We start from the raw sequence: 25331 nt of genomic DNA, 5'->3' as shown, positions 1-25331 counted from the left end.
AACCTTTATCACAATATAACTCGCTATATTATTCTATTCGTGTCAGCCATGTGCACTGAATCATACTACCAACTCATTGCCATTTTTATACCTGTCAGTAGCAATCCTGTATCGTTGTAGAACTTAATACTATATATAAAAAAAATTCAGTGAGTCCTATACCACACGAGCGTGTCCTATACAGCGCCTCGATCTAGAAGACAACTTCTGATATTTTAATAATATGAATACATCATACAAGATTATTTAATAATATAATAATTTCATTAATGGTATATTAACATACATATGTACATAATATAGTAAATCTAGGCATCTTTGGAATATCTTAATTGCATTGCATCATCAGCTAAATTGAAACCACAGAACTCCGTGATTGAAACAGATCAGTTAGACAGCACTGGTGCACAGGTGAGAAATCCAGGTAAAACATGCAAAAGGTAAAACTTTAACACTTGTTTACTTCTATGTGCCACTATATATAGTAGTTTGATTGACGTCAAGTTCTTGAAGAACCTGAATTGACGTATGGTGATACAGCCCTCCACGGGGCAATTGTAAATCCGTTTGTTCTTAGTGGTCTTTTAGATCTATTTAGATTTCAAACTTATATCCCTGGGGCCTGTTACACAAACAAGGAGGCGTGTTCTGAATGCCCGCTCTTTCGGGAGAGTTGGTCGGAGAAAACGATGACCATTAATGACATTAACCCAATACTAAACCGAGTTGATTTACCTGTGATTTTACCTGTGTAAGCTACAAATCAAATGTATGTTACCTGGTCCAAACATGTACCTGGTCCACTCATACATTTAAAGCTGATGTACGGAGAAAATCTCTTAAGGGCGGCGTACGATCACATCAAATCAGTTAATTATAAGTGACCTCGTAGTCAAAGACTGGCGGAAAACACCTGATTTCCTTGAAACATTGTCACTGTTATACCTGTGTGCGGGTTGTTATAACTGGGGCAGTGGACATTTAACCGTTCTACACACAGGTAACGGGTTTTTACCGGAAGGCGTGTCACCTGTCAAGTTAATGTTATTCGTACAGAAAGCGTCTTCATAAACTGGAATGTGTTTTACGTTCAAGTGATACGGTACAAACGTTCACAGAATATATACCTACAAATCGGTACTCTACGGCTGACAATGCGATTCATCCGGATTTAGTAGGTTATATTTCGTGCTATATGTTTTCAAAGGATTTCAAAAATACAATATCTTGTTTACTCTTCAATGAGTTTAGTCTGACTGAGTAAACATTGTCACTGGTGCTGCTAGTGTCAATACTGTGAGAAAATCCTATCTTTGTATTGACTGTTTTGCGAACTGAGAAAATGCTAAACATCATGTTGGGAGTCAAGTGTCTTGTGTCTGTTCGTCCTCAGCACATGTTAGTCTGTCTGCTCATCAATATCTGTCTATCGTCCGCGTTCGAATTGACGGTACTTCACACAAACGACATCCATGCACGTTATGAAGAAACCAACAAATACAGCGGAAGTTGTTCAAGCGATGACTGTTACGGAGGGCTCGTCCGTCTGAGGACAAAGATCAAGGAGTTCCGAGCGTCCGTTCCGAACACTATTCTCCTGGATGGAGGGGATATGTACCAAGGGACCGTTTGGTTTAACCATTTCGGGGGTACAATCACCGGGTTCTTTGCTAATTTCCTTGACTATGACGCAATGGTAGGTATATTATTTAATTTACACCACTTTTTAATTACATATTGTAGGTATTAAGTACACATATACAGTGTATTTCACTACAATTCTTTCCAAGATCATTTTCAATACTGTTGTGTAGTGGACGCTTTATGTGAACCGTCTTACCGAACGACAATAATACCAGAATAGCCAGTATCCGTTTTATCGAGTAAACAGCTGATTGATCGTGAGCGTCCGTACAATCGTGTGTAACACATTCGATTGTTCGTGGAATTGTCGTTTCTCCGATTATCAAGCATCCGAACAATGAAATATCTAGAATCAGTCAGCACTTTGGCTGTAGACATGCATAAGTATAATCTATGTTTTTAAATATATGTTTAAAGTATATATAAATGAATCATCTTGAAACCAAATTTCGAAATCAATCTTTAATTAACTCTCAAATTTTAATTTATTTTGCTACTTTTTGTCCCCTTGTCAAACGTTTTCTCTTCCTCCGTACAGGTAAATGTACCTGCATTTCTCTATACATGAGCGACAACTCAGGTCACGATTCGGTATTGATATGGTAATATTGTCATTTTTTTATAAATATTCTCACAATAACATTTTGAGTGATTCTGTTGGTATAACGTTCCCTTTCACTCATACCTGTTGACACTTGAGGCTCTTCGTTATATTTACGCTTAACTAGCAGCAGTTTTCACCGGATTACACACGGGTACATTGTGCTAGCACTTCTTACATACTTTAATACAGTTGAGACATTGTAATGAGCCTGCATCAAAGTCGACAATACCGGTATACTAGTGATTGTCGGTTTTTTTTAACTGTAGATATTGCTTTGACGCGCGCCGTTTAGTTCACTTTGCAAGATACAGTGGGGGGTTTTCAAGTCACTTTATAGGGGTGTTTCCGTATCCCGTCAATAATCAATTATTCAAATAGTTTAATGACGTGTCAAACGTCTGTTCATTTAACAGGTTTTTAAAAAAAACCATGATAAAATAGACGCAAACCGTGCATATAAAACCTTCAGGACACGAGGATATATGCATACACAAATATTTGAGTTTCCAGAAGGAGACAGGTACTATAAATAGACATGTATATTTATGTTAAACTAACACTCTGGGGTCAAGTATATACTTGGACCTAATGCACGTACAGACCATGTACATATTTACGAGCATATTTAGTTATAAATAAAACGAATGACAAAAATATAAAACAAGTTTTTTACGGTAAGCCTGTGTAGCTATCAAATAAAATAATTTGGCATCTTTTTGTCCTGCTATCGTGTTTGCTTGTCCAGTTATTATTGTTTGCTTGTCCTGTTATTATTGCTTTCTTGTCCTGTTATTATTGTTTGCTTGTCCTGTTATTGTTGTTTGCTTGTCCTGTTATTGTTCATTGATTGTCCTGTTGTTGTTGATTGGTTGTCCTGTTATTGTTGTTTGCTTGTCCTGTTGTTGTTGTTTGCTTGTGTTGTTATTTTTTTTTATCTCTGATCCTGTTATTGTTGTTTGCTTGTCCTGTTGTTGTTGTTTGCTTGTTTTGTTTTTTTTTTTATCTCTGATCCTGTTGTTGTTGTTTGATTGTGCTGTTATTGTTGATTGGTTGTCCTGTTGTTATTGTTTGCTTGTCCTGTTGTTTTTGTTTGATTGTCCTGTTATTGTTGATTGGTTGTCCTGTTATTGTTGTTTGCTTGTCCTGTTATTGTTGATTGGTTGTCCTGTTGTTGTTGTTTGCTTGTCCTGTTGTTGTTGTTGTTTGCTTGTCTTGTTATTTTTTTATCTCTGATCCTGTTGTTGTTGTTTGCTTGTCCTGTTGTTGTTTGATTGTCCTGTTATTGTTGATTGGTTGTCCTGTTATTGTTGTTTGCTTGTCCTGTTATTTTTTATCTCTGATCCTGTTATTGTTGATTGCTTGTCATGTTATTGTTGATTGCTTGTACTATTGTTGTTGTTATTTTCTTGTCCTTTTATTGTTGTTTATTAAGTCCTGTTAATTTTGTTTGCTTGTCATTAAATTGTTGATTGCTTTTCCTGTTATTGTTTTTTTGTTTTTCCTGTTATTGTTGTATGTTGGTTATGTTGTTGTTGTTGTTTTCTTGTCATGTTATTGTTGTTGTTTGCTTGTCCTGTTATTGTGTTTGCTTGTCCTGTTATTGTGTTTGCTTGTCCTGTTATTCTTATTTGCTTGCCTGTTGTTGTTGTTGTTGTATGCTTGCCCTGTTTTTGTTTTTAACTAGTCTGTATTTTTTTGTTGGCTTATAGTATTACCTTTTGCTTGCTTTGTTACATGTACTGCTGTGTGTTTGTTCTGTAATTGTTTTTACTAGCGATGGTTACCTTTTGTGTTTGCCTGCTCTGTGTGCTTGTTTTTTGGTTGTCCTGTGATTTATTGTTTGCTTCTCATGCTATTGTTGTTTGCTTGTCATCTTATTGCTATTTTCTTGTCATGTTATTGCTGGTTTTCTAACCCGGAGAAAATCACTCATGTGCCTTTAACTAGTTTTTATCGGAACCATTTTCTTGATTTCGCATGAGATCTTTTTTTTCAAACTGTAGAAATAGAACACATACAGTAAAACTATAGTAGAAATGGGGAAAGACATTAAACACACCGCAAGATTAACTATTTTTCAATCACGAAACAAATTTATTTTATGTTTTAAGTCTACCATTTCGCTGATCGTATCGTCCGCAGTCAGTGTTTACACTTAACGTTATGGATAGGGTCACTGCTGGCAATTGTAAACCTGTATAAAGCGTAGAGATGAAGTACCCGCAGTGTACTTTGTATAATTCTGAACGGTCCGTTGGAGTCAATATCTCGGGGCGTGTTTACAAAGGACAGACCTATAGGGAAAACACGCTTGACCGGAATTGTGAAATGTTCACATGCTCATGATCAAGTACTTGGAGTTTAACGTTGTCTCCATTTTCCCCTTTCATTACTGTAGATTCACCTTAAGGCTTATTTCGGAAAACTTTTTCTCTCTTAGCCAATCGTGAGAGATACTCTTAATGCGTGTAAGATAACAATGCTCCTTCATGTAACCTGACTTAAACTGATTACAATGCAAATATACAATGGCCGAAGGCGGCCAGGCACATTTGAAGCATTTATACTTCGTTTCTGTACCATCGTACACTTTTAAACGGGCATTGGCCTATTGACCTCGCCAGCGTTTGAAATGTTCATCATTCGAAAGGTTATCGCAGTAATTAATAGGATATGAAACCAACGCTTACGCTCTTGATATTTTTTAACCCAAACATGGGCCCATTTGGGGGTGGAAGAGGCTGTGGTAGCCGTCAAGTAAATCATCAAGCAAAATAGCCTAATGTCACGTACCGGTATATATAACAAATTTAAACGACAAATGCATATCTCTTTTAATCTCCTTATGCATCATATATTTCACATGATAATTAACATATTTTTTATCTTAACAAATATTTATATTTTTTTTAATAAACAATACGTATCCTGTATGAGCCCTCCACAGAAGAGTTACGACAGACCTCAACATTCCACGGCAGCGACCCGTTATGTTTTAATCGGAAAATTAATAGCTCAGGGTCATTTTCTATCAGTGGCCACTCTCGGTCACACAATAGTGTACCGTGGTACACAAGCGAAGTATAAATGCTTCGTTTATGTACCACAAAAGTATAACGCGGTACAGAAACGAAGCATTTATACTTCGTTTGTGTACCACAAAAGTGTACCGTGGTACAGAAACGAAGTATAAATACTTCAAATATGTCCGTCCGCTTTCGGCTAACGGTACAGAAACGAATAATAAATGCTTCGATTGTGTATCACACAAAAGTGTACCGTGGTACACAAACGAAGTATAAATACTTCAAATATGTCCGGCCGCTTTCGGATAACGGGGCACAAACGAAACATAAATGCTTCAAATATATCCGGCCGCTTTCGGCTAACGGTACAGAAACGAAGTATAAATGCTTCGATTGTGTACCACACAAAAGTGTACCGTGGTACACAAACGAAGTATAAATGCTTCGTTTGTGTACCCCACAAAAGTGTTCCGTGGTACACAAACGAAGTATAAATGCTTCAAAAGTGCCTGGCCGCCTTCGGCCATCGTACAAATATATACAATAACAAGGGAAGTTACTCTGGCAGTCAATTTGTGTATTTTGTTCTTATCTGTTTTACATTTTATTGCTTAAGAAATATTTGACAAAAATGATGAGTCGTTTTCAAATTATATGAATATGATATATACATAATACATAATTCGCAGTAGTTATAAAATGTTCAAATTAGGCGTCTTCAAACAACCGTATGGAAATCAGTTAAGAGAATAACAAGTAAACCATTAAGTTCTTAGGGGAATTTCTCTCTCGTTGCTTTGGCATTGTTTGTGCTTTGACGTTGTTTGTGTTATTTTCGAATTTTGACTCTACTATGGCATTGCTGGTATTATTTTGACGCAGGTTTTGGCGTTTTTAATGGTGTTATTTTATAGTCAATACTTTGATTTATAAAATGGTGGATTTTATTGCGTTAAATGAAGAAAGATAATGTAAAAAAAATAGGTTGCAGTAAAACATGAAACTATACTAAAATTTGTAACTAAACTCTTTCAAATAAATAATATACAAACTTACAAATAGGAGACATTTTCACATGCATACAATTTTATAAAGTTTATGATATAAATCCTTACTGACATGCCAAAAAAAACATTCCTGAGGACTTAACTTTTTTTTCTATGCCTATATTTTAAGAATATTTCTCACAAAATCAGCCAAAAGTGTTAAAACGTCCACAAGCTCAAAGCAGTGCAAACGTTGATTTACATTCCAACCCTTGTGAATAATAAATTATGTGTCTGTGTGTTTTATTGACATAACAGCAACGAAAAATGCCGTTCTGGCTCGAGTTAGGTGACCTTACACCTATTCCAAGCAACGCTATATTGACATTTAATTCTACTTGAAAGACGGTGTATCGACATAGAATGGGTGTGACCAATTGGGCAAAGGGCGTGATTTACAGCTTCCTGTCTTGTCCATACTGTAATAGGTTGTAATGAAGTAGATAAGAAGTAATAGCACACCTATGCATGGCAAAACGGAACGTAGGCCATTTCTGTGATTACATTTCGGATACTAATGTTCCATGAGAATTTTACTACCATACGTATTCAAGGATCCATGTTCCTATGCACGCAAAACGCTGGATAAACGCCTCGTTGGTTTTCGTAAAAATGAATATACAGTAACCTCAACCTTCATTTCGTTGTTGATATAAACTGTAGCGCGATTGGACAAGTGTACTTCCGCTGGCCGGATAGCTCGATAGGTTAAAGCGACAATACAACAAATTGAGGTCCTGGGTTCGAGTCCCTGGACTTGTCATGCTGATTGCCACACTCTGAATACTGTTGTTGATTTTTCTTTTTACACTTATTTCCTGCTATTTTTTATATAAAGCAGCAAAGAATGGACTTATTTTCAAAAACGACTTATCAGGTATATTGCTATGCCCGAAAAATTGGCTTCCAGTACATAGTTTTAGCTTTTGGCAGTGTTACGGGGAATCTTAAATAATTATCAACCGTTTGATAGTGTTGTTAAGGGGGAATAACAAGACAAGTAGTATCCTTTAGATAAATATTTTTAGAAAATTATTTTGAGTCTTTGACATAATCAGTTTCATTGACATACTTCATCCTCAGGTTCATATGTAGAAATTATTGTAACATGATCAATTATATTGACATGCTTCATCCTCAGGTTCATCTGTTCAAGTTCTTTATTTGCTGAAGTTTTACGACTTATGGCAATTACACACACTCACACTGACTCGCACACATCATCCTCATCATCAAGAACACTCACACTAACTCGCAAACATCATTCTCATCATCCTCATCCTCATCCTCCTCCTCATCATCCTCCTCCTCCTCCTCCTCCTCATCACATCGTCATATCAGCAACAGCATCAGCAAGCATTCGTCATTCATCATACTCACATTCATACACACGCCAGAACCTTTTTCACCCTCATTCACCCAGACAAGACTTATCAATATAATGGTATATGAAATAATTTGTATTCAATAAACTGATATACAGCATGTATCTTATCATGACCTGTTCTAGTGATGATCTCTTAATAAATCCGCTCTACGCTTAAACGCTTGTGATAAATACTTTCCTAAATTATTAAGTTCTTTTGTGTTTTCGATTTTGAGTAATTGAACAAATTTATACATACTAGGCCTTTTGAAATAATATTGCTTTATGCATTTAGACCGGAAGTCGAAATAGCAATTACATTTAATTATAAAATGAAATTCATCTTCTATATCATTTTCCTTACATAAAATACACTTTCTTTCTTCTCTAAGTATATATATCTCTATAATAGCGGCCACTTCAAAAAACAGGTCATGCGCACATAAACGCATCTTAGAAATATGTTTTAGATAATTTAAGTTTAATTGCCTTATGAAGATATGGTTGCAATTTAATACTTTCCACTAAATGCTGATATAATACTCCTTTAGGAGAAGAATGAATTTTCTCTAGACAATCTTGCTGAAAACTATCACATAATCGCTGCTTATTTACTTCACTAGAATTATTAATACTATCAGTCACAAACATGTATCCAAGGCCGACTCTTGAAAGATCATGTTTTAAGTTAAGGATCCAGGGGTTTTTAATTTCAACCACATCATCATAACAAGCTTTCAGCACACAGTTATCAGAACGTTGTAATTTAATCCAATACTTATTTTTTTTTTAATTCTTAGCAGCTCTAAATGAGATCTTCCAAATTCAATATGTAGAAATTATTATAACATGATCAATTATATTGACATGCTTCATCCTCAGGTACATTTGTAGAAATTATTATAACATGATCAATTATATTGACATGCTTCATCCTCAGGTACATGTGTAGAATTTATTATAACATGATCAATTATATTGACATGCTTCATCCTCAGGTACATGTGTAGAATTTATTATAACATGATCAATTATATTGACATGCTTCATCCCCAGGTACATTTGTAGAAATTATTATAACATGATCAATTATATTGACATGCTTCATCCCCAGGTACATTTGTAGAAATTATTATAACATGATCAATTATATGGACATGCTTCATCCTCAGGTACATATGTAGAAATTATCATAACATAATGAATTATATTGACATGCTTCATCCTCAGGTACATTTGTAGAAATTATTGTAACATGATCAATTATATTGATATGCTTCATCCTCAGGAACATATGTAGAAATTATTATAACCTGATCAATTATATTGACATGCTTCATCCTCAGGTACATTTGTAGAAATAATTATAACATGATGAATTATATTGACATGCTTCATCCTAAGGTACATATGTAGAAATTATTATAACATGATCAATTATATTGACATGCTCCATCCTCAGGTTCATATGTAGAAATTATTATAACATGACCAATTATATTGACATGTTTCATCCTCAGGTACATATGTAGAAATTATCATAACATAATGAATTATATTGACATGCTTCATCCTCAGGTACATATGTAGAAATTATTATAACATGATCACTTATATTGACATGCTCCATCCTCAGGTTCATATGTAGAAATTATTATAACATGATCAATTATATTGACATGTTTCATCCTCAGGTACATATGTAGAAATTATCATAACATAATGAATTATATTGACATGCTTCATCCTCAGGTACATATGTAGAAATTATTATGACATGATCAATTATATTGACATGCTTCATCCTCAGGTACATTTGTAGAAATTATTATAACATGATCAATTATATTGACATGCTTCATCCTCAGGTACATTTGTAGAAATTATTATAACATGATCAATTATATTGACATGCTTCATCCTCAGGTACATTTGTAGAAATTATTATAACATGATCAATTATATTGACATGCTTCATCCTCAGGTACATTTGTAGAAATTATTATAACATGATCAATTATATTGACATGCTTCATCCTCAGGTACATTTGTAGAAATTATTATAACATGATCAATTATATTGACATGCTTCATCCTCAGGTACATTTGTAGAAATTATTATAACATGATCAATTATATTGACATGCTTCATCCTCAGGTACATTTGTAGAAATTATTATAACATGATCAATTATATTGACATGCTTCATCCTCAGGTACATTTGTAGAAATTATTATAACATGATCAATTATATTGACATGCTTCATCCTCAGGTACATTTGTAGAAATTATCATAACATGATCAATTATATTGACATGCTTCATCCTCAGGTACATGTGTAGAATTTTTTATAACATGATGAATTATATTGACATGCTTCATCCTCAGGTTTATATGCATGTGGTGTGTATATATATGTGGTGTGTATATATAGAAATTAAATGGTTTTCAGCAAGTCAAATTAAATCACCTGTGTGACATCACGGTTATAGACTTTTGCTCAACAGTGGTTTTGTTGTTGATCGAACACCAGCTATACGGATATCGCGGATTTGTAAGATGTTATAGAATTCAATGGTTTTAACCCATTTCTAAACGAACTATATTCCAGGCCTTTTCTTTTGAAATACTTTCTGAAGATTTAGGAAATGCCCACTCTGCATTGCACCCATATATAACCCTACATTTGACTGTTAGGTATATTGTAAAACAAGATTACTTGATAACCTTACTTTGAATAAAGAATTACGACCATGACATCAATGTTTCCGCTGTACGATTGTTCAAAACAAGTGTTTTTGTCAACATTTCAAAATAGCGCATTTTTGAAAAGTCAGGACTCTTTTAAACTCTACAAATGTTGTGAGCAACATTAACAACAACTCACAAGTAACAACTATAGTACATTATGTCTTTGGTTTTTATTTAGCTTTATATAATTTATGTGATTAAAACATGCAAGTAGCAGAAACACGACAACGAATTGGAGATATTTACTATGATATACTTTATGTTGATCACCCTTTTTATAACGTTGGTAGCAGTGAACTATTTAACTACTTTTCATACATTAAGCGTATCTACAATTATCACAATTAAGCGAACCTACACTTATTATGCATTAAGCTTATCTACACTTATCATACATTAAGCGTTTACCAATGTCTCGATATGTCATTGCTATCCCTCTAAAATTACACCTGAACCAAATACATCACGTTTTTGTCCCTTATATTGGCCGACAGTTCACAATTCTCTGTTATGTAAACAAGGAGGATACAGAACAAATACTCATAGCGTCGGTTGTTTATTTGATTATCATTTTATACTCAAGTGTTCTAAATATGACTCATGAATACTCGAAAAAAAAAAACTTTTGATTTAGGCTAGAACAAGACATACATCAAATTTAAAATTGAAGTGTTATCTGTATTTCTTTCCAAGAGCCAGTATCAGGTAACTCACTGGCGTAGTAATTCACAAACATTTGAACCATGCTTTTTATCATTGTCACAATGAGGCGCTGAGGATGTCGTCTTTCAATTAAATGAGAATCGGTTGAGAAATGACGGGATACATGACCATAGTGCATTATTGGTCGCAAATCCCTTGTTGTCGTAGTTGGGAATTATTTTAATGCTAGGAACATTTTTTGTGAATATCAATTAATTGCATTAGGGGTTAATTGAAAGGATAATTTAGTTGAATTGTGTACTATTCTTTCCACGAGTTAAAATATTCTAAACGTTTCAGTTTATGCATTGATACAATAGTTATGACAGGGAGTCATAACAACCACATTTTTGTTTGTCGACAGTACTTTACATGATGATCTATGATTGTAGATAGGTTGAAGACAAAAAGAAAAGGGAAAATACGACATACTAAACGTTACTAAATTTTATGTTGACTTTTATTAATGAATACCGTGACAATCATGCTTTAAATTTATTATTTAATACGTTCCATCTTCAACATTTATGTTGAATCGTTCATTCTTATCTTATGTTTGATGCTTTTGTGGTCTATATTCATCATTTATGTTGAATTACAATCATTCGTATGCAAAGTTCAATGTTTGCTGTTTGTATTTCATGATCAGCTGAAATTTAGACTTAGTTATTAAAAGTACACTTACTTTTCCGTTGTCCATTCGATTACATTTGGTGTTTAGATATGCTCTTGTAGACATATGCACGTACATTGCATATCCCATAATTCCAGAGTAGAACATGCAAAACGAGTGAAACCTCTTACATGTGATTGGTGTATTTTTACAGGCCCTAGGTAACCATGAGTTTGATCGGGGTATTGCTGGCCTCGTTCCTTTTCTCGACAACGTAACATTCCCAGTCATCAGCTGTAACATTGACGACGCCATGGAACCTACAATCCAGGGACTGATCGCCAAATCTACCGTGCTGTCTGTTGGTGGGAAACAGATCGGGGTCATCGGGTACACCACCAAAGATACTACAAGTATCTCGAACCCAGGTAATCAGACTACATTATAGAGATTTAGAAAGAACAATAACCCTTGATTAATGTTTTCATGTACGTGTTTTTTTTATTTATATTTTATGAAGTAGAACAATTTTCATCCATGGATGTTATGTAGTTGAATAGTATTTCTTATCATTAAGTTTGTTTAAATGATATTACCCTGGGTTAAACGCTCGTATAATGACATTGATTTCTATTTAGCATATATTGATGTAATCCAATTTAAACAGTTGAGGTACCTATGTGTAGCTATGCACTATATGAAGACGTTTATGTTGTCTTTTTGATAAACGTCAATTGTTTTTTAAGGATCATTGACCTTTAACGATGAGATAACGTCGGTAAGAGCCGAAGCCACGCGCCTTCAAAGTCAAGGAATCAACATCATCATCGCGGTAGGACACGCTGGCTACGAAGTGGACAAACAGATGGCCGCACAGGTGGAAGGGCTGGACATCATAGTAGGGGGTCACAGCAACACTTTTCTCTATACAGGTAACACAACAGCACTTTCCTGCATACTTATTTTTGCAAACATATGAAATGATTTTAGAATACTAGTAATTGTGTATTTTTGCACACTCCTTTTTTTAATCATGCAATTTTTACTTTTGTACTTAAGGTAAGAATTATTGAATATCTATTAATTTTAATGAAGATCTATTGGAAATATTGATATTTGCAGTGTCTCACATGATAATAAAAACTAATGGATTTGCTAAATATCTTAATATTTTAACATATGCGAGCTATTTTTTATTTAGCAAATCAATAATCTCACATTTCTTTCGAATCATAGACGCGAAAACATGCTCACAAAACACTTTTTTTAAATATATGCGTCCATATTAGGTGACGCCCCCTCCAATGAGTCCCCCGTGGCCGGCTACCCCACCATGGTCCCACAGGCGAATGGAGACAGTGTGTTGGTCGTCCAGGATTACGCTTATGGGAAATACCTTGGCGCTCTCAACGTCACTTTCAACGACCAAGGGAAGATAACTCAGTATGCTGGAAACCCGATTCTTCTGGACTCGAGTGTACCTAAAGGTAACTGAATTGATTTTATGACTTAGTCACTTGGTGATTTATGCTCTTTTAGGGAAGTTATACGTTGTATCAAACAAAATTCAGATTGTTCATCAAAACTCAATCGAGACAGATTGACACGATCAAGCGCACCAAAAAACGACACAATTACAGCAGAGCCATTATCTTTTGCTATAAAAAATAGATTTTTCAATTAACAAAGATTACAATCTATTCTTCATTAGTTAATCCATGGGTATAGGTAGTATAGATAATGGAAAGATAGATATTCTGTAATTAGTTTTATGGGCAGAACACTGCCATACAAACAACGAACCTTCGCTTGTCATTTGTACACAATGTTAATGACTCATGTCTCAGAGGAAACGGATTTAATTACCAGTAAAACGGTTATATAAAGGGTAAACCATTACGGCGATGGCCAGGTAAGGATTGCAGACGTGCACGGACGATTTTTTTTTTAATTGAAAACCAATTTCTTGATAATCTGGATATTTTTCTTTTTTTAATATTTTAAAATGATAGGATACATGAAAAGAACTTTTAGGAATTTTGATGTTGAGTTTTTGCTAATGTCATGCTTCTATATGAATTCAATGCGCAGCAGCGTACACATTAAGTATTCATTGAGGTAATGGAGCGATCGAGGGAGCCCAACAGCTTGTTTTTCGGATATATATTTGATTCAGTCAGTTAAATTTGTTACATGTATATAGTCACTGAGATATCATTTATAAAAATAAGCATATAAACATATATGTGTATGAAGGTTCAGAAATATGTTAATATCTAAGTAAGCTGAAACCGTCTTCCTGCAGCTGTTAGATGATTTCCGCTTTCATACTTTAGACATCACACTTTCAAAACGTGTGAAAAGTGAAATGAAATGTCTGCTTGGGATGACCTTTAATATCGTTTACGTGCTAAACCTGTATCCTGTATCATAGTGCTGGGCTAAATTCAGCAAATCAAATTACTGCTTGTTGGTCTCAGCATTGCTAAATGTTGTTAGCTTTCGTTTGGTTTGTTATCTTGTTCTTGTGTTAACGATATCGATATAATGCTATTTATCTTCCTGACCCTACACTTAAGAAACCCGTATGTTACGGCACGATTTCTCATCCGACACGATTTCTCACCCCTGCAAGATTTCTTATCCGGGCGAGAAAACGTGCAAAACATATGCGCATAGGTCTCAAAATCGTGCCGGTTTTCTCACCCGCCACGATTTCCCTACCCAACTCTCTATCTCAATTGGGGATGGATTTTGTCCGTGGTGTCTTAAAACTTGCCTAAGTAAATGTAATAGATGAGCTGACATGATTTCAAATGAGCAGTAATTAAGTGTACAACATGCCTAATACTTATTTCTTGTTTTATCTATCAATCTATTTATTCATATACTATTATATAATTTATTGCTTTTTACCGAAAGTCGATCTAAACCCCTAAAACATATAAAAAAAAAATACATTTTAGGACTACTTGTTTCTATGCTATGACTATTGGACTAAATATTCAAGGTTTTGTCCATATAAATAAATGCACTTCTGGTCTTTATAGCAAATACAAGTGTTTTTTGTTATATAATGTTGTTTAAAACGTTTAACATGTAAGACCACAGTTACCTTAATAGTAAGTAAAGTGTTCCGCAACCGTTCAAAGTTTCTGCTGGTCAGATACAAAGACTACATGGCACAGGTGGTACATACAATTAGTTGATAGACTACTGATGTACGATACCACAGCATAGCATTACAGACACTTCAAGGCAGGTGAGTAAACATATTTGAAATACAATAAAACAATGTAACTTGAAACTAAATAAAAAGACCACAACAGGATCCGAGCAGACATATAAACGAAACAGTGTTCAAAAATTATTGAGACTGTGATAGGTGTTGCGGAAAGTTTAACGTATTTTACATCATATTACGTAATACCTGTCGTAATGTCTGTCACCTTTTGAAGGTCACCAGCTTACTAAACTCCAGTGAATATTTCTTAAATTATTTATGCAGTGGAATGCTTTAGCTGCAAATCAGGTGTAAACAAAATACGATACTATTTGTTATGATAAAGTGAACCTTATTTTTTAATCGTACCATATGTGTTTTGTTCACATAGATTTAGTGAGGCGACAAATCGGTAGACATTAACGGTGGCCCGTTAGAGGTATAATATAAAAATGATTTATTAATGACTGCAACTAATTTATCTGGAAACAAAGCCGCCAATTCCTTATCACACGGAAGTTTTTAAATCTATAATTTATTCATTTACTTTTGAAATACGCAACAGAAGTCTTAAAAAATCTTCACATATTCAATTAGACGATGAAAACTAATACTGTTATCCGATTCATACAATGCACGTGCGTGCACCTTCTTAATCAAATTCACACGCAATCCGGTTCACCTAAATTGATCCGATACGATCCTTCCACACGGATTCCGACATCATCAGTATCGTACGAGAATTTACATGTCCTCAAGCCAACAGCAGCTGGTCAAAGTTCCTCTGAATTTAGTGTCCTTTAACTGTCGCTCGGTGCCCTAATGACCTGTGGTATAATACAAATCTTCGCGTAGAAAAACAGAACCGTAGAAAAGCAGTGAGACAATGGCGAAGTACCAAATTTACCGTTCACAAAAAGATTTATAGGGGAAAATGTCGACTAGTTGGTTCACTTCTCATTCGGTCAAAGAAGGTTTATTATTCGGAAAGAATTGAAGAATGTGGTAATGACCATAAACAGCTTTTTAGACTCGCAAAAAACTGATGGGACAGAAAGGTGAAATTATCCTACCAAGCTGTAATTCTGAAAAAGACTCGTCGAACAAGTTCAGTGATTACTTTCTGAATAAAATCAGCTCGATTAGCAAAAATATATCGAAAGTGAACTCTACTGGTGACAATGATATCACTGTCATGACTGCTGCCATTAAATTTGATGGTGAACCATTGACAAAGCTCTCACCAACAACCCAGGACGAGTTGCGTAATATCATCATGACCTCGCAATCGAAGTCCTGTGAGCTTGATCCACTGCCTACAGGCCTATTAAAGAAATGTCTTGAAGTCCTGCTTCCTTAAATTACCTCAATCATGAACAAATTATTGGCTGAGTCAAAGGTTCTATTGTGTTTCAAGAAGGCACATGTTAGACAATTGTTGAAGAAGTCTGGAACGGACAAGGGGGAGTTGAAGAACTACCGCCCAGTATCAAATCTGCTTTTTCTGTCTAAGATCTTGGAGAAGGTTGTGTCCCGGGGTTTAGAGGATCATTTCCATGAAAACAGTCTCCATGACAATCTGTAATCGGCCTACCGCATGGGACACTCTACTGAGACGGCCCTCCTACGTGTAAATTGGATAACAAGTGCACAGCGGTTCTTGTCATGCTGGATTTGTCAGCTGCATTTGACGTCATCGGTCATGGTATACGTTATAAACGTCTATTGTACTCTTATGGAATGACTGATACCGCGCTATGCTGGATACAGTCTTATCTGAATGAATGACGACAGTATGTTGCCATCTGATCTTCCACCTCACATGACAAAGTACTAGATTTCGGGGTTCCTCGAGGGTCGGTGTTAAGACCACGAACATATTGCCGGTACTCCAAACAGTTCGGAGAGATTTGTCGTCGTCATAGACTTCGCTATCATTGCTATGCTGATGACACACACATTTACATGGTCATCAATCACAGGACAAATGGGATACAATTTCAGAAAATTTAAAAGTTTCTCTGACATATATCAGTACCTGGATGAACGTCAACATGCTAAAGCTTAACCAGGAAAAGACGGAACTAATCGTCTTTTCCCCAAAGTGTCAAGCAAATCAGGGTCGCTGCTAGAACTATTGAGACTGTCCCAGCTGTTAAAAAACTAGGGGTATACTTTGATAGTTTACTGAACATGGAGAACAAGTGAACGCTATTGCCAAAACATGTTACTACCGGATCAGGAACATCGGCTGTATCCAGCAGTTTATAACTGCAGATGCAGGCAATATTTGGTGCATTCGCTTGTTACCCCTCGGTTGGATTATGGTAACGCTTTGCTCTGTGGTATATCTAACGAACTAACTAGTCGTCCGCAGAGGTTCCAGAACACTGTAGCACGGCTGGTTACTTGTACTCGAAAGAGAGAGCACATCACACCTGTGCTATATTCATTGCACTTGCAATTGTTACCTGTACGATACAGGTCGTAGTACAAAATTTTGTGTACGCATACAAGGCACTGAATGTAACAGCTCCCCAGTACCCAGAGGAGCTTGGTACCCTGTATCAGCCGTCTCTATCACTGCGGTCGGAGTCATAATCATTGTTGTGTGTCCCAAAATCTCGAACTGTGACCTACGGAAACCGGTGCTTTGGGAGGGCTTCGGCCACGTGTGGAATAGCTTACCATCTGCTATTAGAAAGTCAAATACCCTGGCCAAATTCAAGACAGACATCAAAACTCACCTCTTTATCGAACTCTGAGAGACATCGTTAGGTAACAACAGTACAGACTTTATCGGACTCTGAGAGACATCGTTAGGCATCCGCCACATTCCAACTGCGCTGTTCGTGTTTCTGAGTGCTATTAGTTACAATAGGATCTGACTAACGCTCTTTCTGGTGAATTCATCTTAATCGGTAAAATGATGTGCTGACGCGGGAAAGGTACATACATGTATATCATTTTATTATCACATCATATAAAGAAGAAGACTGCCGGGATTAGCTTCTTTACAATATAGTGTCCTCTTCCTGAAGGGCTTACATTTTTCAAATTCTGTTTGATTCTTTCATTCTATAAATATTTCAAGTACATTCAGACAAGAAAGAGATAGAAAGAAGGATATATGCTGAATGTACGCATACTAAGTAAGTTAACATTCCATCTCTAATAAGTATATCTAAACTGTTATCTTACCTTAAATGCTTGAATGACGTTTTAGCCTAAGCAGCTGAAACGTTTTTGGAAATAGATTGGGGCTCAACTGTAGACTTCTTAGAACTCTTCGATGACGGAAGCAACATTTCCTATCTCCCGAATTGAATTTATCGTCTTTGATGTTGTGGATAGAAAACGCAAATGCTTATATGCAATACTTTTTTTGTCACAGACCCGGATGCTGAAGCCATACTGAACATATTCAGGCCGCAGCTCGAATCCTTCAAAAACAAGATAGCTGGTCATACATTGGTCAAAATGGACGGTGCCCGATTATTGTGCAGACAACAAGAGTGTAACATGGGGAACATGATTGCCGACGGCATGGTTTACCAAAACCTCCGACATGCTGACTCCCTGGCTACTTCCAGAATCTTCATATCGCTTGTCAACTCCGGATCCATTCGGAGCTCATTTGACCAAGGTACATGTAGTTGGAGTAATAGTATTGAAAGAAATGATTCACAGATTTTAAAATTATAAATATCCATACTGGATAATTTAAGAGATTTTTTTCTTTAGGCTAATATTGGTTATGAAATAGACTCATCTTATATTCTCCATATACATGTGTTTTCATCATAACAAAATCCACGCAATTGTCTCAAATATACATGCACCTCTTTCTGTAATAGCTATGTATGAAACCATGACTAGTCTATACGTATAACACTAAGTAACCAAGTACTTGCTACCTGTTAACCACAACACCCTTTTTCCATATATTTCCAGGAAACATCACTTTTGCCGATATAATTCAAGTACAGCCGTTCCGGAACACTCTGGAAACGGTTCGCCTTCAGGGGCGCCACCTCCGGGCAGCCCTAGAGAACAGTGTCAGTCGGTGGAGCCCAGACGATCCGTCCGGCCGCTTCTTGCAGTACTCGGGTAAGACGTTTTCTTATTTATATAAGGTTGCAGTCTATTTATATTAAACCTACAAGGTTCAAACGCACAGACACTCCGTGAATTATTTAAATGCATTTTCTAAATAAGTGTACACCCTGTTAATAAAAATACTTGCATTTTTACAAACTTTATTCAACATATCTGTGTGATTACAAAGAAAAATGCCCATACATTTATAGCAATATAAGAGAATGTGAAAGGTTAGTAATTGGTTAAATATTATATTCAGAATACGACAGCAGATTTAAAACATCTGTTACTTCCCTTTCTTATATCATGAAATTGAATAGAATATTGTATCCAAATGACAATTGTTTTGTATAGTTAATAATATAATTGAAGATATTGCAAGCTGCCATCGATATTGGTATCGCAAAAATAGTTGCTACAACAGTTTGTGAAGAGTGTTTTTTGTTGTTTTAACGAAAATATAAAGAAAATGTATTTTTAACATTTAAGAAAGCGTGACACCCAGTTTTTACAAGCAATTTCTCCAATTTTTGTAAACACGGCCCATGAAGTTTGTTATACTCACCTGTCCGTCTGTTTCAACAGTAGTTTATACAAGTTGTTTTTTCAAAGATTTAGCCACTAGCATACCGCTGTATGCACGGTAGGCACAGAGGCACGGTAGAGCAGTAGTAGGATGATGGGCTAGGATAGCGGGTTCGAGTCACGGCACGGCACTGTGTTGTATATTTGAGCAATATACTTTACTCCCCTTGTTTCAGTCTACTCAGCTGTAAATGAGTACGTGATTGGGCAGTGTAAGAATTATAGAATGCTAGTTGTGAGCGCCGAAATGGCAGCACCGGCTGTATGCTCCCAAGGGAGTTGAGAAAGGTTTTGGCTGGTTGCAAAGGCCCTATAACCACGGATAATAATTTGTGAACCGCGTTGAGACGACCTACGAACTAGATTTTGATAAAGCGGTATATAAAATCTCGAATTATTATTATAACTATGTATGATGCAGAGTGATTCGTTTTGGTATACCGTGTCTATAAATACATTTTAAATGTGCAGTCACGTGGATGTGTTTCGTTCATCTGTAGGCAACTAGGTTATTTATCAATCTTTATGTATGCTACTAATGGGAGATAATCCCTGCTGACATCTTTGATATGATCACATTTTATTATGAATTCGAGGACGAATTATGCCATTTTTTTACGTAGTTTAAGGATGTATCATATACAAATACTCACAGTATTTGGCTATGTTAGTTATATGTATACAGTAAATCTGTGTGTTAACTATAAACATTAAGATGTGCTCATTAGATATAAAAGGAATTAGCGTTTGTCATATAATGTATGATCAGCCCATGTCCAATTGATGTATTTATTATACATTTCTTCTCTTTTACACTTTATAAAAATAGAAAATAGAAATGCTATTCAAAATAACCTCTTTCAAGAAAGTATTTACCAGGTAAATAGTCATTAGAGCTATTTACCCGGAATTATCTATTTAACCTGCAATCAAATTTACGCGGAATTTTTGGCATGAATTTTTATGGGTATTTCTGGAAAGAGCATTTTTATTGTCCCCCTTTACATTAACTATTTCCCTCACACCCATACAATAACTGCATAATATTAATCAGTTTAAGTATGTAGCATTATCAATGTTAACAATGTAATCACGTGTCTTATAAATACAATGAACATCTGTGTGTATCTAATTGATACAACCCATATGCGTCTTTTAGAAATTACAGAATATTACAAAATAGCGCGTTTCTTATATCTATAATAATATATGATAATATATCGGTGTGTCTTGTTTATATATATATATAAATGAAGTGGAATTTATAATTGATGAAAACAATAATAAGGTGTAAAATCATAAATAAAAACAGCTAGGAAAAGTGATTCATGTTTCAAAAATAAAAAATTGTTGTAACTACACCTTCGGTCTTCATCTGTGAAGGCCTGCGTGTGACATATGACATCACCAAGCCGGTTGGCCAGAGAGTTGTGGACGTGATGGCCATGTGTTCGGACTGTCCAGTGCCGGAATATCTTCCACTGAACGACGATACCATGTACGGTATAATCATGTCTAACTTCATCGCCAAAGGAGGCGACGGATATGACGTCATCAGTGACAACGCTCAACAGGACCACATTGTCGGTAAGAAATAGTTATATTCCTCTCACATGTACCATTCTATTACCGTAACGTTTATGTAGGTCGACTACATACAGTCATTTTCTGTATATCTAGAAGTAATTTGGCTGGTTGCAAAGGCCCTATAACCACGGATAATAATTTGTGAACCGCGTTGAGACGACCTACGAACTAGATTTTGATAAAGCGGTATATAAAATCTCGAATTATTATTATAACTATGTATGATGCAGAGTGATTCGTTTTGGTATACCGTGTCTATAAATACATTTTAAATGTGCAGTCACGTGGATGTATTTCGTTCATCTGTAGGCAACTAGGTTATTTATCAATCTTTATGTATGCTACTAATGGGAGATAATCCCTGCTGACATCTTTGATATGATCACATTNTTCCTTTTGAACAGTTCAAATGATGCGCTACATGAAACATTGGTTGAATTTACATATATTTATTCAATATTTGTTGTGTTTCCACTATATTATTGTCATTTTGTATGTTTTAGAAGAAAACGGTTTGAACTAAATATACTACGTTTATCTAATGCTGTTCATGATGTGATGCTATGAAACATTTTGCTGCTCGAAGCGAAGTTATTTTATTATGCTGGACAAACTAAGAAACAGTATCCCTTGACCATCAATATGTTCTGTGTGGACCTTTGATGTTGGCGATATAAAAATTAACGAACTTTGGCTGTCACATTTTCTCTGTTTAAAATGCAATATCATAAAATAATTACCATTTTCCTGTAATTAATTGAAGTGATATTATTGACCTTTGTATGACCTTGTCTCTTAAGGTGACCTTGACACGGACGTGTTGACGGAATACATTCAGGAGATGTCGCCCCTGTATCATGGACTTGAAGGTCGGATTAAGTTCGTAAACGGAACCGAAGTTGAGGAATGTGTCGGGGCAGGATTCGTTACACGTCCCTCCAGCTTCCTACTGCTTGCCGCGCTAGTACTTTTACAAGTAATGCTGACAAGAGTACCCAGCTAAGATAAATTGTCTTAGAAATACGTGTTCCTCAACTTTTCAAAAGACACTTCTCTTGACCTATTGGTCATCATTGTACATTTAGAACTAATACCTCTTTTTGAGTTAAGAAAGAATTATTCGCATTTTTATAGCGGCAAAAATGAACTATGATTATCGAGACAATCGGTAGAAAACGCACATTTGAAAGACATTTGATTTTTAGCTCACCCATTCAAAAAAGCATTGCAGTTGACACATTACATTAAAAAAATAAAGCCAATTTATATTTCAAAAGTTGCATTTTTTTTCAAATTTGCAGATAAAAGTTTTATCTTTATTTTAATGAACCATCATTATTGAACATTGTACATTGGTAATTTTTGAACATTCGTTTAAATAACCTCCAGCTGTTATACACCAAATCAAACAAAAAATACCCTTTTCAACCTAATTCTTTTTTGGATATAAATTAGATTCATATAATTTAAATGTTTTGGACGTGGCTAGAAATACACATCCTGCACATATTTTCGCTTTAGTGGGAATTCTTAAAATCATATTTAAGCTTCCTGAACAAAATTCGCGAATATGAACACTCGCGGTATCTGATATACAACAGCAGCGATATATATACAGTTTTGTTACAAACTTTATTTTCCTGCTGATTCAGCAAAAGTTACAAACATTCACAAATTACGCCGCCTCAAATGGCAAAATGCATAGATTATTTTTGCTGATGTATAGGGCCATCAGCGATAACATTTGTTTTCAGGCGATATATTTTTATTTCTGGTATGAAATGTTTAAAATCGTTCCATACTGGCTCAAAGTTATGCATATTTAGTATAGCTTTATTGAAGAAATGTTCTTATAATTCTGTCTACAAGGCTCTCGCTGCCCCATGTTGATGCTCAGTAAAACTTGGGCATGTTTAACACGGCTGCAGCAGTCTGTTTTACTAATGCTTTTATGATGATATCTTTTAAAGATAATCTCGGATTTTCTTATGACATGCTTACTTATCTTTTACCGAAGTTGCCTGCTTACATTTAATTGATGCTTGTTAAAATTCATGACTAGTTAATGCGGCTGAGACTTGATAGGTCGGAGATTTCCGGATTATATATTTGATTGAATGAACGGATTTCAATTGCATACCACCAAATTCCCTTGCTCAGGTTTTGTGCATGGTGAAATTCACGAATTTCTCATGTGCTACAGTGATTTGATGAGCTGATGGTTTCCAAGATCATTTTTGAAAGAATCGGATTCAAATGAAACCTCACTTTACGCACTACCCAAGTGTGTCAGTACACTACTTAAATAAATATACAATAATTTAACACCAAATATATTGTCTTACATCCTTCGTCAGCATGAATGAATTATATCAGTCATCATTACATGTACAATATATCTTGCACAGGCGATACATTCACTTCTATGGATTCTGTTTTGTTAATAATTATTAGTAATCTTTTGAATTTCATATCTTGAATAGTCATATGATCAGTTGTTAAAAATCCATCAATTTTCAATGAAATCCACTTATCACCATCACCCTTTTCATCGGAATACTTTTTTCTATGTTTTGTCCTTCAGTATGTATATACTTTTATTTTGTGTTATGTTTAAGACAAATTAGATTTGTTGATAATTAAGTCAATGCGTCAATTGTTTGTATAAATAACTCGAGTTTAAGTCTCAACTTTTCGAATCAAACGAATTCATTCAACACAATATGCAAAATCTAAAACTTGCATTTACCACGTCAAATCAAGGATGTCTGAATTGGATATAAACATATCCATTTGTGTATTTGCTGATATGATATTAAACTCCAAATAGACAGGTTTTTTTTCTCCATATCCATCGTTTGTATACCGCACCTTTTGGTATCGTGAATGAGGACGGCCTTATCCTGCTTGCTAATTGTTGCAGATATTTTATTTATCATAACGTTATATCCGTCTCTTGTTTCGGAGTGACAGAAGAGTCCTTGATGTCTTAGATCCTATGTCTTTCCCATTCGGAAATGCTTCTTAGATGAAAAGAAAAATATAACTGCAGCAGGTCGAGGGGATCTGCCGAAGTAGAATATTATGTTGGTGTAGACGTAAATATATATGTATCCAACCTTTTTTGCTGAGTGGAAAATGATCACTATTATTATGTAAATAACAGAATTATGTTATTATTCTTTGGCATTGAATAAATGCTCATATTCGACAACAAATTGGAATTTTAGTTATTTTTCTGGTATTTGCAAAAAACATAGCAGAGTTTCCATGTGTGCTACTACAACCTTGTTTTCCTGACATTCTAAACATGATGATATAAATGTATATAATTAGATGGATTGCTTCAGAATTCTTTTTCGATCTTCTTGAATTATTTGACGTTTCAAAACATGAAATGCTGTTTCAATAAAATGCACTGAAATGTTATGAATTATTCAAGATATAGGATGCTGATAATTCATAGATATTCACTCTCATGATTTTTGTCGAGCACAAATAGCGATTACGTTACTAAATATACTTCATCCGTACTTTGAAGCATCAGACATCCAAATGTTTTTCATGAGAATGAGGAAAATAATTTAAATCCGACCTTGTCGATACCCATCGATACAATGATTATCAAACTATCTCAATATACGGGTATGTCTCTGTCGGTAGGTATCGGCCCGACCACTCAGACTTCTCATAAATCGCGTAAGTAATCATGTACTGCTATTGAAATAAAGAGATAATGTATATTATAATCATTGACAAATTAACAATAATGATTAACTCACCAACTTAACACAAATGTGAGAGTGGAAGAGAATGAAAAAATATGTCCAGGTAGAGAGTAAGAATGTGATTTATTACTGTTACTGAGAAAGAGATTTGAATGAAGTATACGAGTTGAGAGTGGATAATACAGATGTAATTAAACTACAATCACATAGCTTGGAAAATCAATCATGAAACTAAAAAACAAAAATCCGACCTTGTCTAAAGCATAACTATTTTGTTTTCAAATGTTTATGAGGGATTAAAACACACTTTTAGAATTAATTTAAAATTCAGCTTAAATAACTATGAATTTTAT

General features: G+C 35.1%; 1 protein-coding gene across 1 annotated transcript; it reads left to right on the top strand.

Moving 5' to 3' along the window:
* Nucleotides 1-541: 541 nt before the first annotated feature.
* LOC110455109 (5'-nucleotidase-like) lies at nt 542-24544 on the top strand. The gene is made up of 8 exons (XM_021505053.1): nt 542-1696; nt 11969-12182; nt 12501-12686; nt 13044-13241; nt 18372-18623; nt 18932-19087; nt 21047-21250; nt 22051-24544. Exons 1-8 carry the CDS (start codon nt 1343-1345, stop codon nt 22251-22253), a joined length of 1767 nt encoding a protein of 588 aa, XP_021360728.1. The 5' UTR covers nt 542-1342; the 3' UTR covers nt 22254-24544.
* The last annotated feature ends 787 nt before the right edge of the window (nt 24545-25331 follow it).

The sequence above is a fragment of the Mizuhopecten yessoensis genome, unplaced genomic scaffold (genome assembly GCF_002113885.1).
Source record: "Mizuhopecten yessoensis strain PY_sf001 unplaced genomic scaffold, ASM211388v2 scaffold8131, whole genome shotgun sequence".
Taxonomy (NCBI): Eukaryota; Metazoa; Mollusca; class Bivalvia; order Pectinida; family Pectinidae; genus Mizuhopecten; species Mizuhopecten yessoensis.
The sequence above is the reverse complement of the archived record's forward strand: the minus strand, read 5'-3'. Positions and strand labels throughout refer to the sequence as shown.